The 15848-nt window shown below is 38.2% G+C and overlaps 2 protein-coding genes across 3 annotated transcripts in view; one reads left to right on the top strand and one right to left on the bottom strand.

Moving 5' to 3' along the window:
- Nucleotides 1–8713, top strand: part of LOC139137396 (proline-rich transmembrane protein 1-like) — a 55740-nt gene extending 47027 nt beyond the window's left edge. Inside the window, exons 1-4 of one of the 2 annotated variants that reach the window (XM_070705455.1) lie at nt 1399–1711; nt 6100–6212; nt 7348–7485; nt 7948–8713. In XM_070705455.1, coding sequence (XP_070561556.1) covers nt 1699–1711; nt 6100–6212; nt 7348–7485; nt 7948–8175 — 492 coding nt within the window. In that variant the 5' untranslated portion in view covers nt 1399–1698 and the 3' untranslated portion in view covers nt 8176–8713. Of the gene's footprint in view, nt 1–1398; nt 1712–6099; nt 6213–7347; nt 7486–7947 lie in introns of those variants that run through there. The other variant, XM_070705465.1, reaches the window with a different exon arrangement.
- Nucleotides 8714–10304: 1591 nt separating this feature from the next.
- Nucleotides 10305–12504, bottom strand: LOC139137408 (proline-rich transmembrane protein 1-like). The gene is made up of 3 exons (XM_070705475.1): nt 12357–12504; nt 11835–12070; nt 10305–10958 (listed from the first exon to the last, which is right to left on the bottom strand). The coding sequence occupies exons 1-3, from the start codon at nt 12373–12375 to the stop codon at nt 10806–10808; spliced, it is 408 nt and encodes a 135-aa protein (XP_070561576.1). The 5' UTR covers nt 12376–12504; the 3' UTR covers nt 10305–10805.
- Nucleotides 12505–15848: the final 3344 nt, after the last annotated feature.

Genomic DNA, 15848 nt, shown 5'->3' on the forward strand with positions numbered 1-15848 from the left:
TTTTGCAGTTGAAAAAGGAGACTATTCTCTTCCATGGTAAGAAACACAAGTTTTCACATGTCCAAGTTTTGTTTTTCCCTTCTAATTCGCCAAAAATTGGTCTTGACATTGTTCATTTTTAGATTTCTTAAAATGAGCAAAACCAAAATAAATGAGCGGGTGTTTATTGTCAACTGAAGAAGAAAATAAAAGAAAATCTTACAAGTGAATATTTGGGTTCATGGAGGAGAAATCTGTTTGATGATGTAAGAAAAAATGGAAATGGTAACAAATTACGTACATATAGAATTTTCAAAACTCAGTTTGTCTTCGAAAATTACTTAGAATGCTTGTCTGACTTTACACTCCGTAAACATTTGTCCAAATTCAGATTGAGTGACCATAACTTGGGTATTGAAATGGGAAGAAAAAGTAAACCTAGATTACCTTTGAATGAAAGAATCTGTCAGAGATGTGATTATAATGAAATTGATGATGAGTTTCATTTATTATTTTCATGTAAAAATCATACTTCAGAAAGAATTTTATTGGGACAAAGTAGTGGTACAGATTTTTGTAAATGTTATAGTCTCTTAGAAAAAGAAGAAGTTGTTAAAAAGTTAATGGAACAAAATGTTCTTGATCTAGCTGTATTTCTAAAGAATACAAATGTATGCTGAACCCTCCAGCAGCTCCGGGCTGAAAAATGTCCTGGTAACTTTTGTTCATTTGTTGTTCAGACTTTTACTGTTTTCTTAAAGAGCACATGTTTATACTGAGCTGAAGCAGCTCCAATGAATGTAATTATTGCATGTTTTCGTATTACAGAGATGAATGGTTGTTTTTCTTTCTCTGTATTGTTCACTTACATTTGTAACACATCTTGATGTACCATACCATACTCTCTGTTAGTATGTGTCGAGTAAATAAAGATTGATTGATTGATTGATTGATTGATTATTCTGTAACAACTTATGACTCCCGAATTAACACTATTCAACGATTATTTTTGGAAAATAAAAGCGATTTCGATTAATCCACGAGCCAAGGACGTGGACTTTTGAAGCACCCCACCCTCAGATTCAAAGGATTGCTGCACAGTTTGTGCATTTTATTTTAAACTGCAAGGCAGCGTTCCAACTTTTAGGATCGAATCCCCTTCCCGCCCCGCGTCGCCTTCCGCGAATCACTAAGTATATCGTCCCATCGCAAAAAAAATAAACAACAAAAAAAAACATGTCTGAATCGAATATGTCACGTTCGCCTTTACATGTAGGGCCTATGTGATTTGAAGATGCCCCACTTGTAGAAACGCTGCTGTCTGCAGCTGGGTAGGTTGCGTCTCTCCGGGTCATCAAAAGGTCAACTCCTCCGAGGCGAAGTTGACCTTTTGATGACCAACTACCTTCTTGACATGTTATAACAAGTCGCCTGAGCTGGGCGATGGAATTTTCAGTGTAAGCGTTACAATCTACTTTCTGGCAACTTGATGTGCAAGTCAGTGTTAACTGCAATGTCAGCATTTTACATGTAATCGGAAATTCCTCCTATGAAATTTCCGCGAATTGTGACGTCACATCCGATGTGCTGGAAAATGATGATACAGGGACGATGTTGTTGAGTGTCAGCATTATCATCTAGCAGGCAGCGCGCAGCGTACCGACTCCTATTCGACGTCCGTGCTCTGTATATTTATACTTGCTTTTTACAGAAGAAGCCATGGATAGGAAAGGTAAATATCCTGCAATATGAAAGTTATATTCGCAAATCACATCACAGTGTTGAGTGCAGTGGCACCATTTTGTCTACGTTGCGTGGTCGATGCCACTTGGCGGGCAGGCGATATGCATGTTATTCCGTGGCTGCGTCGAGCGGCCATGATGCTCGATGAAAGACACCCATGCCTTCAGAATGTTGATTGTGAATATAGTATTGGAAAAGCGTTCTCAATATACTAATGGAAGAACAATGTGAAAACGATACTACCCGGGAGATAGGGCCTACTGCAGTCGCTTGTGAATGGGTGTACACGTCGATGCTCAGCAAATTAGGGCTAGTATCTGTAGAAATGTCTTGTGTTGCGTATTACGCTGGTTTCATCGTGGCAGTACACTGTACGTCTGCCTATGCTTCAATTGACTCTCGACGGCCGCATGTGTCCTTCACTTACAGAATAATTGTGAGATATCTGTGCAGCTTGAGCATTAAGCTCGGAACATGGTTCTACCTCCATGCGCGGAATAAGCTCGTGCCAAAAGGCACTCGCACTGGAGCCATCGACTCTCAGTCGTTGGGGGAAAACACCATACGTACCCAAACTTACGTTACGTAATTGCATGGACCTATTCGTAATGAAACTTCCAATGCTGGCTACGTCAGCATTTCCTGCACAGAAAGCACAGTTGAGCCATAGGGTCCTTGATCTCCGATGATGATGATGATGATGATGATTAAATATTTAAAAATGAAGAAAAATAAAAATATATTTTAAATTTGTTGTTGTTGTTGTTATTATTATTATTGTTGTCATTGTTGATAGTATGTGCAGAAAAGAACAAAATATGCGTTCAGGGGTGAGCAAATCCAGTGGTCCGAGGTCCGGGACCATCGATTTTTTGCCGCGGACCATTAGTTTTTCACTTTGTCTGGTCCGACGGACCAGTAGATAATCAAAAAATAACAGATACAAAAAGATAGCAAAGTGCGCAATCCGATACCCGCAAGCGTGTACACAACGTTGCCAGTCCTGCACTGCCATCATTCTCGGGTCGTATTTGGTATCAGGTGACTTCCACTGCCACTTACATCATCTTTCACGCAACAGGGTCAATAGGGGTACCCAGTATTGCTGAATTGACTTGTAGTTGCCGATCATGCTGTTTCTATAGACAGTACAGTAATTGAATAGAGCTCACACAGCAGTGGTCGATCGTCTGCTGCATTGAGTCAACTTTGTTCTGCATAAAGAGCAGGTTCTTTGAATGACTATAGCTAATCATTTGAGATATGATTTTGTCAGAAAACAGCTGGCAAAATAGTCCAGCGACAATGTGGAAACACAGTCCCTCCACCAATCGGTCGGGAAACGCTATTGTCAAAATGTGCGAACGAGGGGATTAGCTGGTAGGATGCGCGTTGCGCTGGCGTTCGCTGTTGATGACGTCACACCAGCTGTAGCGTCCCCTCAAAGAGTGGGTACGGTGGTGTCGTCTTTGACGAAGAAACTAGCCTGAATCGGCCGTAAAGTATACAGCTACTTTGAAACGTCAGTGTATTCTCAATAAGCAATATTTCTTGATAAGGAAAGTGGGTGATCTTTTTATTCCTAATCGATTTTCAGCGCTAAATCGGCGTTTGATTTATACGCTATCGCGTTTAGGTCATTTTCATTGAATTGCGTCTTTCATAATGTGTCAGGAGAACATGAATTTTTGTTCGCTCTACACTGCAAAAGTATGACGGTCTGTTTCATTCTGATGTCTGTTCTTGTGATTAAGTATACGTAAAATTAAACTGACGAACCCAGTTTTTGAATAAAGGTTTATAATGAGACGCAAACTGATAGTTTATTGTGTAATGCTTTGCTCCGCAATTTAGAAAATGGCGTCCACTGACGATCTGTATTCTCGTTGTGTGAAATATTCATGGTTTTTCGTTTTGATGACTGGTCAAATAAGTTCGATTGGGACCTATTTATCTGATTGAAAGCAATTTCAACTTATTTTAGCGATTCAATAACAGCAAATTAAAGTATAAAGGAAGGATAGAAAAGCAGATGACCCAAACTCGGCCGAACGCCATTTTTTTTTGCGACCCTCGCAGAGTCGATGATCGATTCTTTGAAATCTTTTCTGATCGCTGTGCCTTGCGTACTACATGGTATTTTAAGGTAGATTTTCTGGATTTGGTACTTGTAACACTATTTAAAATAAACTGACGACGCCATTGTGATCAAACGTATCCATTGGCAGGAATTTTACGTGAAAAATATTGTTTTGATTCAAACCCCATTGCGATTTTTCTGGCGTGTCATGAAGCCCTATCGAGCCATGTGCTTGATGTGTCACACAGATCTCCCGGTAGCTGTAAAACAATGCCGCTACGAATAGGAAAATTTACATTTAAGAAAGGTCATTTTTGTTTCGATGTCCTATGTCCTCGAAAACCGCTGGCTCCATGCACTTATGCACTCGTTTTCACGGACGGGGCATGTGAACTTCGTTTTAACTTAAACTTAAAGTTATACAATCGGAACACTTTAGACCTCTTCACTCTGTTCCTCTGAAATGGTGTTGAAATCGATGTCTTGTCATCAAGAGAAATGAAATCATGGTCGTAATGATTACATTGGTGTTGACTGCAAGTGTAGTCCAGTCAAACGCAACCAGCACGTGTAAATACGAAACACAGCCTATGTACGCATGCGAATTGTCCTTTAGTTCATTGCATGTTAGGTAAAAATGGTGTCATCATTTATGCTAATGTTAGACCAAGTTGCGATAATCTCTTTCGCGAATAAACAGTGTAACGGAAGCGCAACGCGCATCAGGACAATAGAAATACATCACCCCAACATCACTACGCCTGATTTTTATTGAAATTAAAGCGAATGTTGATTATGCTCGTGATTTTATTTATTACAATTTACAAAAAAAATGGGGGAAAGGAGGACCACCAGACCAAGTTGCAGGACCACTGAATTGTTTTGCTACTGGTCCGGGGACCACTGGATTCAAAATGGATTTGCTCACCCCTGGCGTTGCAAAATTCAACACAACCTAACTTTACCCAAGGGATGTCACTTCATTGCCACACATTTTTTTTCCAATCGCCAAAATTGCACCTAGCAAGCATTGAAAGCGATAAAATTTCACGTAGGGTCAAAGCACATTAGTCCTTCTCAATCATACTCAAACATTTTTACCTCTTACCGATGAAAAGTCGAGAAATCAGCTGGTATTTCAGTGCATCCGGTCGTCTCTTACATTCCAGATTTAAACGACCCCGCGCATACTCTGTTCTTTTCTGCAAATACTATCAACAACGGCAACAACAATAATAACAGTAACAAATTTACTGAGCCCAAATATAGTTTTATTTTTCTTCATATTTTAAATATTTTATCATCATCATCATCATCGGAGATCGAGGACCCTATGGCTCAGCGACTGTTGACAGATTTGAATGCCAACCAGCACCCCCTCCCCCTACCCTCTGTCCATTCTTTTGCCTTCATGACAGTAGTATCAGCTTGTGTTCGCACACACCAAAAATCCAAGCAGCTGATAGAAATCCTGTAGCATAGTGTAGACTACAGAATAAGCATAGAAAGGGTTGCTTCCTTTGTTTGAAACTTGAAACTCACCAGTCACATACTATACGATGTCACAGCTACTCTTCAAAGAGTAGCAACGAGTAGAGAAAGATGTCTAGTTCTAACTCTACCTAGAGTAACCCTGCGAACAATATACATGTAAGGGCCACAATGAGAAGTCCGTGGCGAGAAACATGTCTAATTCTCATTGAAATTAAACTATCAAAGTAATATTAATATATTTGAATACGTATACTGAATCTCATTTGCTTATATTAGTGTTGAAGAATCTTTTTTCCAAATCAGTTACTGACGACAGTGCATCTTTTACCAGAATCTTTTTAAGCACCATAGGGTCTTCTCAAACTTTAAGAAAACCTTGTCCAATGCTCAACTCCAATGATGCACCAGCCCACAGTTCCGTGTGTTTCGATATATATAGCGGCCGCCGTGTGGTATGCATAGAAAAGTAGAAACTTCTACCACAGTATGAGCAATGCACATGACCTTATTTTCTCCGTGACAAAAATTGGTGCGAGGCATGCATGCTCCCTAAGATCCCACTGAATTGTAGTGCGAGGCAAGCTTGCCCCCTAAGATACATACAACATACAACACCATCACACATACAGTCAAGTGTAATTGCGTACTATTAACTACATCCATTATATTGTATTGAAGAATATCATAAATTGTTAAGTAGTGATGGTTAGTTATCAGAGTTACGATTCGTTGTAGTCAGTAAATAGATATATAATTATGGGAAAGCAATTTTGTGAAGACTTGTATATTTTCCCATTATCTAGGTAATGGATATGATCGGCTCCCATTGGCAGCCTCGTATTCTCAGGATGAAACAGTTAATGTGAATCCATCGTTATCCTACCCAATACCTACACACAACACCATGCCGTCAATGGTAAGTGGAATATTACTGCCAAACAAGACAAAACTTCAATATTGTTCAAGACACAGTAGCTGTAACTATTTGCAGTATTTTCTCTAATTTTCTTCATGAAAGAAAAACCTACTCCTTTGACATCACACTCTCGTCTCTGCACTGTTGATTTTATAATACAAGGTAACTTTGCCAACACCATGTCACATTGACATATTACCAGTGAATGATAACTGTTAACATGTAGTGTAAAGACATGAATGCATTATTTGGTTCACAGGCTCAACTGATTTGAATATATAATTCTTTCGAGTGTTCTTCCCAAATTTCACCATTTATGATACACACACACACACACACACTAACTTACATATATATATATATATATATATATATATATATATATATATATATATATATATATATATATATATATATATATAATATATATATATATATAAGAAACTTGGGTTGAATATATATATATATATATATATATATATATAAGAAACTTGGGTTGAAACACACTACCACACCTGGTTGTTAGGTTCCAAACGTATTTATTATACCTCAAACACAACCTTTCGCTCTAAATTTAGAGCTTCTTCAGGTGTTTTCTACAATAAAAAGTACGAACATGAAAATTACAATGGTTGAATTGTGTAGGAAAATGAGCAATGTGGAGTTATAAGTCTGTGAAAATCTGGAAATGTACATGAATGACAGGAGAGAGACTAAAAAATTCCAGATTTTCACACACTTATAACTCCACATTGCTCATTTTCCTACACAATTCAACCATTGTAATTTTCATGTTCGTAATTTTATTGTAGAAAACACCTGAAGAAGCTCTAAATTTAGAGCGAAACGTTGTGTTTGAGGTATAATAAATACGTTTGGAACCTAACAACCAGGTGTGGTAGTGTGTTTCAACCCAAGTTTCTTCTATCTTCACCCCACTCCACGCTCCACTTGGGATCACCTGAATTCCTACAGTTTCTTATATATATATATATATATATATATATATATATATATATATATATATATATATATATATATATATATATATATATATGTATATGTATGTGTGTGTGTGTGTGTGTGTGCTATGTATGTTGTCATGTAAAAACATGTCGTCATGTCTTAACTGCAGGTGACTGTCCAACAACCTGTCGTTGGGGTCGCTGTACAGCAGCCAAGAGCACCAGATGACTACATGGGTTTAGCAATCTTCACAACCCTGTGCTGTTTCTGGCCTGTTGGAATATTTGCAATACTGAAAGCAAGAGATGTAAGTATACAAGTACCTTACTTTAAAGATATCATACTTTTGCTTTGACTTTGTGGAACAAGGATTACGGTGTTTGATGACACAACTATTTCAAATTTTATACTTTTGTCCTTGTGTCATGATTTCCCTAAATTCACAGTGATTGTAGCACATTGAAAACTCCTCTAGTGTGTTCAGAGCAATGTAAATGTCTTAACAAGGGTTTTATTATATTTAATGGTAGCCAATAAGTACTAAGTTACTCATTTTTGCAAAAGATTTTCATTCATGTACAATTTACTTGACAAAGCAATTCTAACTGCAATGTGTCCTTCGTAAATACAGCCAGTTATGCTTGATTCTAATGTGTCATAGTCAATTCATGGACATTTAAACTTTTAACTTTTTTTCTGTTTGTATAATTCCCAAAACAATAGCCTTATTATAAGTCATTCAACAGCATATACAATTGATTCCTTTTAGGTTCACAAGAGAACATGGCAAGGCGATACAGCAGGGGCAATGGATGCTTCCAGATCGGCCAGACGCCTGTCCTTCATCGCGTTGGCCATCGGAATTCTGGGAATTATCATCTCCATCGTCTTTATGGTCGTTTCCTTGGTGATTGAACACAGGATTATCAACACGGCCATTAGTTTTGTTGTCACTGAGCAGCCATCTGTTACCTATAGTGTGTATGGTATGCATTGAATTAACTGACCTTTGACCTCACCATGACGTCGTACCACTACCACATCACTGTGAAGTATCACCGTAGGGAAAAGTGTAGAGATAAGTCTGGGACACTCGTTGTGGGAAGAAACTAATCTTTATTGGCAATATCATACTCTGACATATTAAAATATAATAAACAATACCAACGAGAGACCTTTTTTGAGACCAAGACCCCCTACCCCTGCCCCCACCCCTGGGGACAGACATGTATGCTTTCACCTATGATATCACTACCAGCAAAAAGTGTGCCATCCTTACATTCTGAATATTCTGTTTTCCATGAAGTTACTAGAAATATGGTCACCAGAAAGAGTCATGTTTGAAGTGTTCGGTGAACACAAAGTTTCCTTGAATTTACATTCAGTAGAGCAGAAATTCTGTGTTTGTCGTAGATATGTGTCTGATCTCACACCCTGTACATGCTGTCTGTGTAATGAAGGCTTATAAATGTAAATGCAGACCTCAGCGAGCACATTACGGTTTGTTAAATAAAAACAACATTATACTCTATGAATTGACTGTGTCATTACCTTTTCATTTGCCACATGTTACATGATTGGTTCTAGTTTGGGTGACCTTTGAGTTCAGTCAAAGTGAATATGTCTTGTTCATCCATCCATACACAGCAAACATTGTTAATAATGTTCAAAAGTGGATTTTAATCATTTAGGGGTGATGGCCACAGTCTAAGGATATGCAAACAACTTAATCCTTTCACCACCATGGTTTTACCCAAACCCATTGTTTTCAATAGGGATCTTGGACCTGTTTACAGGGAATTGGGGGGGGGGGGGGGGGGAGTGAACACGTTAAAGTTTGAAGGTGGTAAAATAGATCTGGATATGCTGTTGAGAATGCTTTGGTATTTGTTCAGGGAGTTTATTTGAGCCGTCAATAGAGTCTACCGGTACATTAGATCTTTTTGTTTGGCCATTCATAGTAATGCAGGCACACAACACTACTGCCTATTTTAACGCCCTGATTTCAAACTGAATTATCATTAATTCAGTCATTTATTCAGTCTGCTACACTGTATTGTATCATTGCCTTATGTGAGACAAAGAGAGTGTCTTTTCAATGGGCAAGCCTAATTCAAACTCCACGGGCCGCGTGCCAAATTTCACGATTCACATTCTGCAGTTTAAGCTAGAAACATGCATTTTAACTCCAATTTACTTTCAATCAGTGTAGAGGAATCGATAAAGTAGAATGGAGTGAAAATGCATCTGTTTCTAGTCTAAACCGCATAACATGAATAATGAAATTTTGGCATATGGCCCATGACACTTGAATTAGGCTTATAACATGAGTCACTGTGGACCATAAAAAGGAGGGTTCATTTCATATCCTCATACAGGTAGATTAAAACTTACATTGTTTGCCCTACATTTTTTTTCTCACAGATACAAAAGTGAATAAATAAGCTGATCTCAGGGGTAACTTTACTGAGGTATTAAACAAAACACAATCGGACGTCGTTCAGAATTTTCACTCATATATAGATAGATTCCCCATATTGAAAGTAACTTACGAATTCGAACATAGCCATAATATCTACATGTTCAGGTGTTAATTAAGCTATTCCCATCACTTTAACGCTCTTCAGACAAAATATCTACATACTGAAGATGGTGTGGTTGATAATACAACGAGCAATGAAGTGCAAAATTCTTTCAAACAACTGATTCTGTTGACGATGCTTTCTTGTACAACTGACAATTTAATGTTAGTGAGCAGTCAGAAAGTTGGCAGTCAGAATGTCAACCTTCCATTATCTGCATTGTTTATCAGTAGATTGTCAAGCACGCTCTGCTTTTCAGAAATATGTTTAAGCAATAAACCGCACGCAGCGACGGTAGACCACGAGATTATGACCAGTTCACGACATATGTGTGAGGGCGATGTAGCGAGTCCATATGTGGAGTGAACTGGTCAAAATTTAGTGGTATAGCCACCGCGTAGGTGGTTCATTGCTATTACACCATAGTATTTAATTGAATCTCTGGCGTAATTTTCACGTCTCGACTAATCAGATTGCAGTGTGCCATTAATACTAATATGATATAATAAGTGATAAACTGTGAAAGACGCTGACTATAAGACAATTCAATTAACATAACGTTTTATTTCATTACTGGCCAATATCCCTCAGTAAAAGTATTTTCCTTCCTTGTTTGTTTGTTTGACGTTATTTAATGACGATAGCTTTGTAAAGTTCGAAGACTAAGTATCCTTCAAGACCCTCAAAATGAAGGAAAATCTAAATTAGCTACATAAAAAGGCAATAACTGAACAATAATTAAAAATGAACAAAAACACAACTTGAACTATCTTCCCGATTATATTTTGAACAAAGGCTGTTAAAAAAGACACATGGTTTGTGATCTCAGATGTAAAAGTAAATAGTCGCAGCAGACGGAATGAGCGATTAAAATATCACAAAGTGCGACGAAACTGAGCTGCATTTCATATCATGATGTCACGATGCCTACATGTATGTCTGTTTTTTCGTCAATAGATGCCACTCGTTCTCGCAAAATCTCGCGCTGTACCAAATCACGTGAGATAGCCTTAGCATATTCAACTTCCATCACCCGCACGCGTGATCACCCGTTATTGACCACGACTGTGAAGATAATGGCGAAATACAGAGCAAGTCCCGTGATTCCTACTACCAACGCAATTATCGAAAGACGTCTGGCAGTCCGTGAGGATTGTAATGCCCCGGATGTATCGCCTTGCCATGTTTTCTTGTGAACCTTCAAAGAAAAAAATAACCAGATTGATTGTTTGACTTTTTGGAATGAAGTACCGTTTCTTTGATCCAATACACCACCCTCTTGCCATGATGATAGCAATTTCATCCTGTAAGGCTCAGCTACACATATTTGATAATTAAAGTCTTCACTGGTTATTTAAAGAGCCGATATATTTCGGTGATATTTCTGTATTGGAACGTTGTACACGGAAAGGCTATCTATTTAGAATACACTGACAGTAAGATTTTCTTTCTGGTCTTCAAATGCTAAACAACACCTTTGAATTATATTTCCGAACCCTTGTTGACAATTTACGGAGTTTGAATTTTTCCCGGGTGTGCGGGTCACCACCTTAGGAAGGGCACACACATATATGTAGCGCGGTTTTGATCCATGGTTTTGACCCCATTGTCGCCTGTTAGACTTTTACAACTATGTTTTAATGTACAGCAAACTTCTGACCCTGAATAGGCACTTTGATCTGTCGTTTGTAGAAACTGTAGAGATTTGACATTTGGCATAAAATGTGGACTTTTGGATCTCCAGTTTTTGAAGGAAATGTGTAGATTAAATTGTGATTAAAAGTTGTTCATGGTTCACGTACGCCCCTTAGGACTTAGTGCTCCCCGGAACTCTCCAAATTTTCGTCATTCGCAGAGGTCATTCATCATTCACACTGTCACTATTAATCAAATACCAAGGCCATGTCACATCATATGGCTCGAGTCTGTCCCAAACTGTGCAGTCCCGTCCGTGTGACAAACACGTGCATCATTTTGCACACTCTTACGCGTTTTAAAATCACTTAGGATATACGTAAAGGCGTTTTCAAAATTCTGTACCCTTCGGACAGCCATAGCTTCTATGTATACTTACATCTCTTGCTTTCAGTATTGCAAATATTCCAACAGGCCAGAAACAACACAGGGTTGTGAAGATTGCGAAACCCATGTAGTCATCAGGGGCTTGTGGCTGCTGTACAGCGACCCCAACGACAGGTTGTTGAAGAGTCACCATGGTAGTGCTGGAGTCGAAGGGATAGGCCGGAGGTGGCGACATTGCAAGGTCATTTGGCTGTGACTGCGTTGTTGTTGGTGAGACCCAGTCACCTGCTGCGGAAAAAGAATTAAACGAGTTCTCATCCAAAAGATGTCAAGTATATCTCAGAGTCAAAAATAATAGGGCATATAGTACTTTTGCTGTTGTGACTGTCTTCTCATGAAAGGTGAACTGAATCGTGTTATCCGATGCCCTCAAAAGACTGGCGACTTTTCGAAATCCATTGCATAGCTACCGATACCAGAATTGATGACCAAACGATCAATAAATTTTGTGAAACGGTATCTTACTTTCCATGAGCTTCACTGAAGATTTTCGATAGTCTAAAAACCTACTTACTTATACCGCCTTTTTCCATAGCTCCGATTCCGTACAGATTTGAAGGAAGACGAGATCGTGTTCAGAAGTTGAATTCAGTGGCTGCGGACGTCGAATCGCCAACTTCTTTTATACATCTTTCAACGACATTTTCCTGGAAGACCAGTCATGATACTTATAATCCACATCTCACCGGAAGTGCGTCAAAGGGTAAAAACCGACGTGGATTTCCGAGAAATCGCCTTGAAGCCATCTTTCGTAGTGATAGCAAGTTCAAACGGAAATGGCGCCTAATCTAATCCAAGTAAATACTAGTCGCGCTGTTATTATTTTCAGAAATGTTAGGCATACCTTTCCCACAGGCAATGTTTACTTGACCAGAAAAGTTTGCCGTTGCGTTTCGTTCACCCTGCAGTCGGATGTTCATAAGTGTACGTACAAACCAATGAAACATTTCACGTTTAATCGTACAAATTTCGTGAAAATAAAGTTCAGTACCGTGTAATCTAGCAAACATTTCATGATCAAACTTTAGCTATACTTGCCGATTTACCATAGTTACGATTGTCTTACCGACCGTGCCTCCGGCCACGAGGCTATCAGTTCAGAAATTCTACGAACATATCATAAAGTCATTCAGAGAATGAGGTTCAAGGGCATTCAAGCATTTCAACGTCGATAACACCATTACGATTGGGGGACAACGACACTGTGTCAAAGGTTGACATGAGATATGATTAGGACTCTGACAAACCAAACGCTTGTGTTGGCAAATCTGTGGTGTATATAAGAGTAACATTCTTTCCTGAATTACACAAATGCCAGTAATTTGAGAATGCTGCGTTTCGCATGATTGGTCAACATTTTAAGTCCAAAGTAAGGATTCAGACGAATTTTAAGATTGCAAAAGTAGCGAGAACGCAACAGCGGCTTCGGCGTTCTGTTGCGGCGTAACGTTTTTTTTTTGTTTGTTTGTTTGTTTGTTTGTTTGTTTGTTTGTTTTACACAGATTCGGATTAAGACGTGTTGACTCATGCACACACTTGACTCACACAGCCGCATTGACTACTGAATTTTACTTTGATATCACTTGAAATAAAATACTGAGATTTTACTTTGTGTTTGAACAACTGTACAAAGCTATGGTGGTAAGACAAACGATAATATTTTATCTGCGTACTGCAGCGCGCATGCGACATCAGCTGTCGTCTGCGATTTCTACAGGGGCACTTTTACTCTGTTCAGTGCAACTTTTCGTCCATGTTGTCACCTAAAATATATCAAAATCAAAAGGAAATAGATAAAAACGAAATGAGCGTAAAAATCGCTCTCGGAAAAGCTGTACGTAAAAATGGCCGTTTCACATTGAAAACGACTGCCAAAAGATAGGAGAACAACAATGCCAAAACTGTACGCTAACATTTTCTCAGCTTAGCACAGGGAACCCAGAAATCTAGTTGTTGTTGTTGTAGTTGTTGTTGCTGTTGTTGTTGTTGCTGTTGTTGTTGCTGCTGCTGCTGTTGGTGTGTTTGTTGTTGTTTGTATCGTTGTTTATGTCTATATTAGTGTTGTTGTTGTTATTGTTGTTGTTGACCAATAAAATTCAACGAACATAACTAATGTATTGTCGTTGTTTAAAACGTAATGTAGATGTCTTAAGAAACAGTACAAGGACACTATCATTCATTGACCCAATGCAATTTTCTCCCAATGTATACTCTCAAGCTATATAAGTATAGGTAGAGTACGTTCTTTTCTTCTTTTTTGCACGTTTAAGTCTTTATGAGTGGTTTTTAGGTTTCTATGCGCGAATCGTAACTATTGAAGGTAACTACATTCGGCTATTGGGTGCCTTTTGGCCTGAGTGAAACGTGTGGCAACGCGGGTATTGAATGACCTAATGTAATCCAATCAGGAAATGAAGTCTAGTATTGCATATTGAATTAGATGAGTGGAAGGTGTGGCGGGAAAATTGTTGTAGTGTTTGGACGAGACTCGGATATCATCAAGAAAGGTTTACCACTAATATGGATCCGCGGTACGACTGATACCAGACTACTACAGCTGATATGACACTCTTTCAAGTATTCCGTATAGCGCCACCTACGCCTAACATTTTTGAGGGAAATGTCACAATCATAGTGTCTGTCTCTCCGAACACACCAGTCTCAGCGTTTGGCTATTCTTTCTCTCTCTCCTCTCCTGTCTGTGTGTCCATGTCCCGAGTTCCTCATGCGTACGACCTCTCTCGCCCTTTCTAACCTCTAACAAAACTGGTACCATGAAATGTGGATTCTGATACTGCGTTCAAGTCAGCTGCAAAAATCATACAAAGGTAACTGTAGCATATAGTATAATGGAAATATAAGACAATATACCACAAGGTCGGCTATTTTATTGTTTATTGCTGTACAACAGAGTCGACTGAACAAATATCTTTCCTTGAATACAAGATTTTTTATCACGGTAAATTCTAAAAACTTTTCCGAATAAAACAGCACACGGATAATAAGAAAATCATATATATATATATATATATATATATATATATATATATATATATATATATATATATATATATATATATATAAAAGCAAGCAACGAGGCAGAATAACGTATCGTAATGAGCGGAACAATCAGTATATGTGTTATAAGGAACTAGAGAGGTTTAGTAAAACGTGATTATAGCAGCGTAGTGGCTCAAGGGTGACCGTGGTAATCTGCGAAGTTTGTGTTTAGTTGTCTGTTCTCGATTATTGTCATGTACATTTTTTAGGAAACATGCGAAATCCGTGCAATTTTTTACTTACAATTAATTTCTCTGTATGACAAGTACTCTTAAGTCTATTACCATCCTAGAATTAAATCGGTCGGTTGTCTTGGATACATTTTTAATGCAGCTTGACACTTGCTCCCCAGCAGTGTTGATCAGACACCACCACTATTCCGTAAAAGCCGACATCGCTGTTTTTTCCGATGATATCAAGAGGGTATACAAAAAATTTCAGGAATGCTCGTAATCATTGTTGAGATATTTCAATCATTCACATTTCAGAGTATAGAATTTTATGAAAAATTTGAAGTTCATCTTGTCACAAATCCTGAATATTCAACATTGTAAAAATATGAAAAATCGTTTTCATTGTGATATCTCATTTTCCTTCTTGTGTATAAAAGATATATTAATTCAAAATCTCGATAAACAAAGTATGCGCGCACGATTCAAACGTTGCATAAACTAACTGAAACACACTCCTTAACAAACAAATGTTTGTCTGTTGCCATGTATTTTAAAAGTATACTTTGAAAGCACTTCCTATTTTTTTCTATATAACAAAGCCAGTACGTTTTTGCAGTATTCGTTAAAAATATGCAAATTTGTAGCTAATTTGCATAGCATGCCGAACAAACATCTGGGATAAACAAGTATCGTCGTAATAGGTATTCAACGATCTATCCATGTTTCTTCAGAAAGAATTCATAACATGGCAATTGAAATAGGCATGCAGGTGA

Source organism: Ptychodera flava, chromosome 1, assembly GCF_041260155.1.
Source record: "Ptychodera flava strain L36383 chromosome 1, AS_Pfla_20210202, whole genome shotgun sequence".
NCBI lineage: Eukaryota > Metazoa > Hemichordata > Enteropneusta > Ptychoderidae > Ptychodera > Ptychodera flava.

Bases quoted from the DNA above. Each gene is read 5' to 3' on its own strand.
- LOC139137408 (XM_070705475.1), bottom strand. The intron at 10,959-11,834 runs GTAAGTATACAT...TTTTCTTTGAAG, and splicing joins CAATACTGAAAGCAAGAGAT to GTTCACAAGAAAACATGGCA.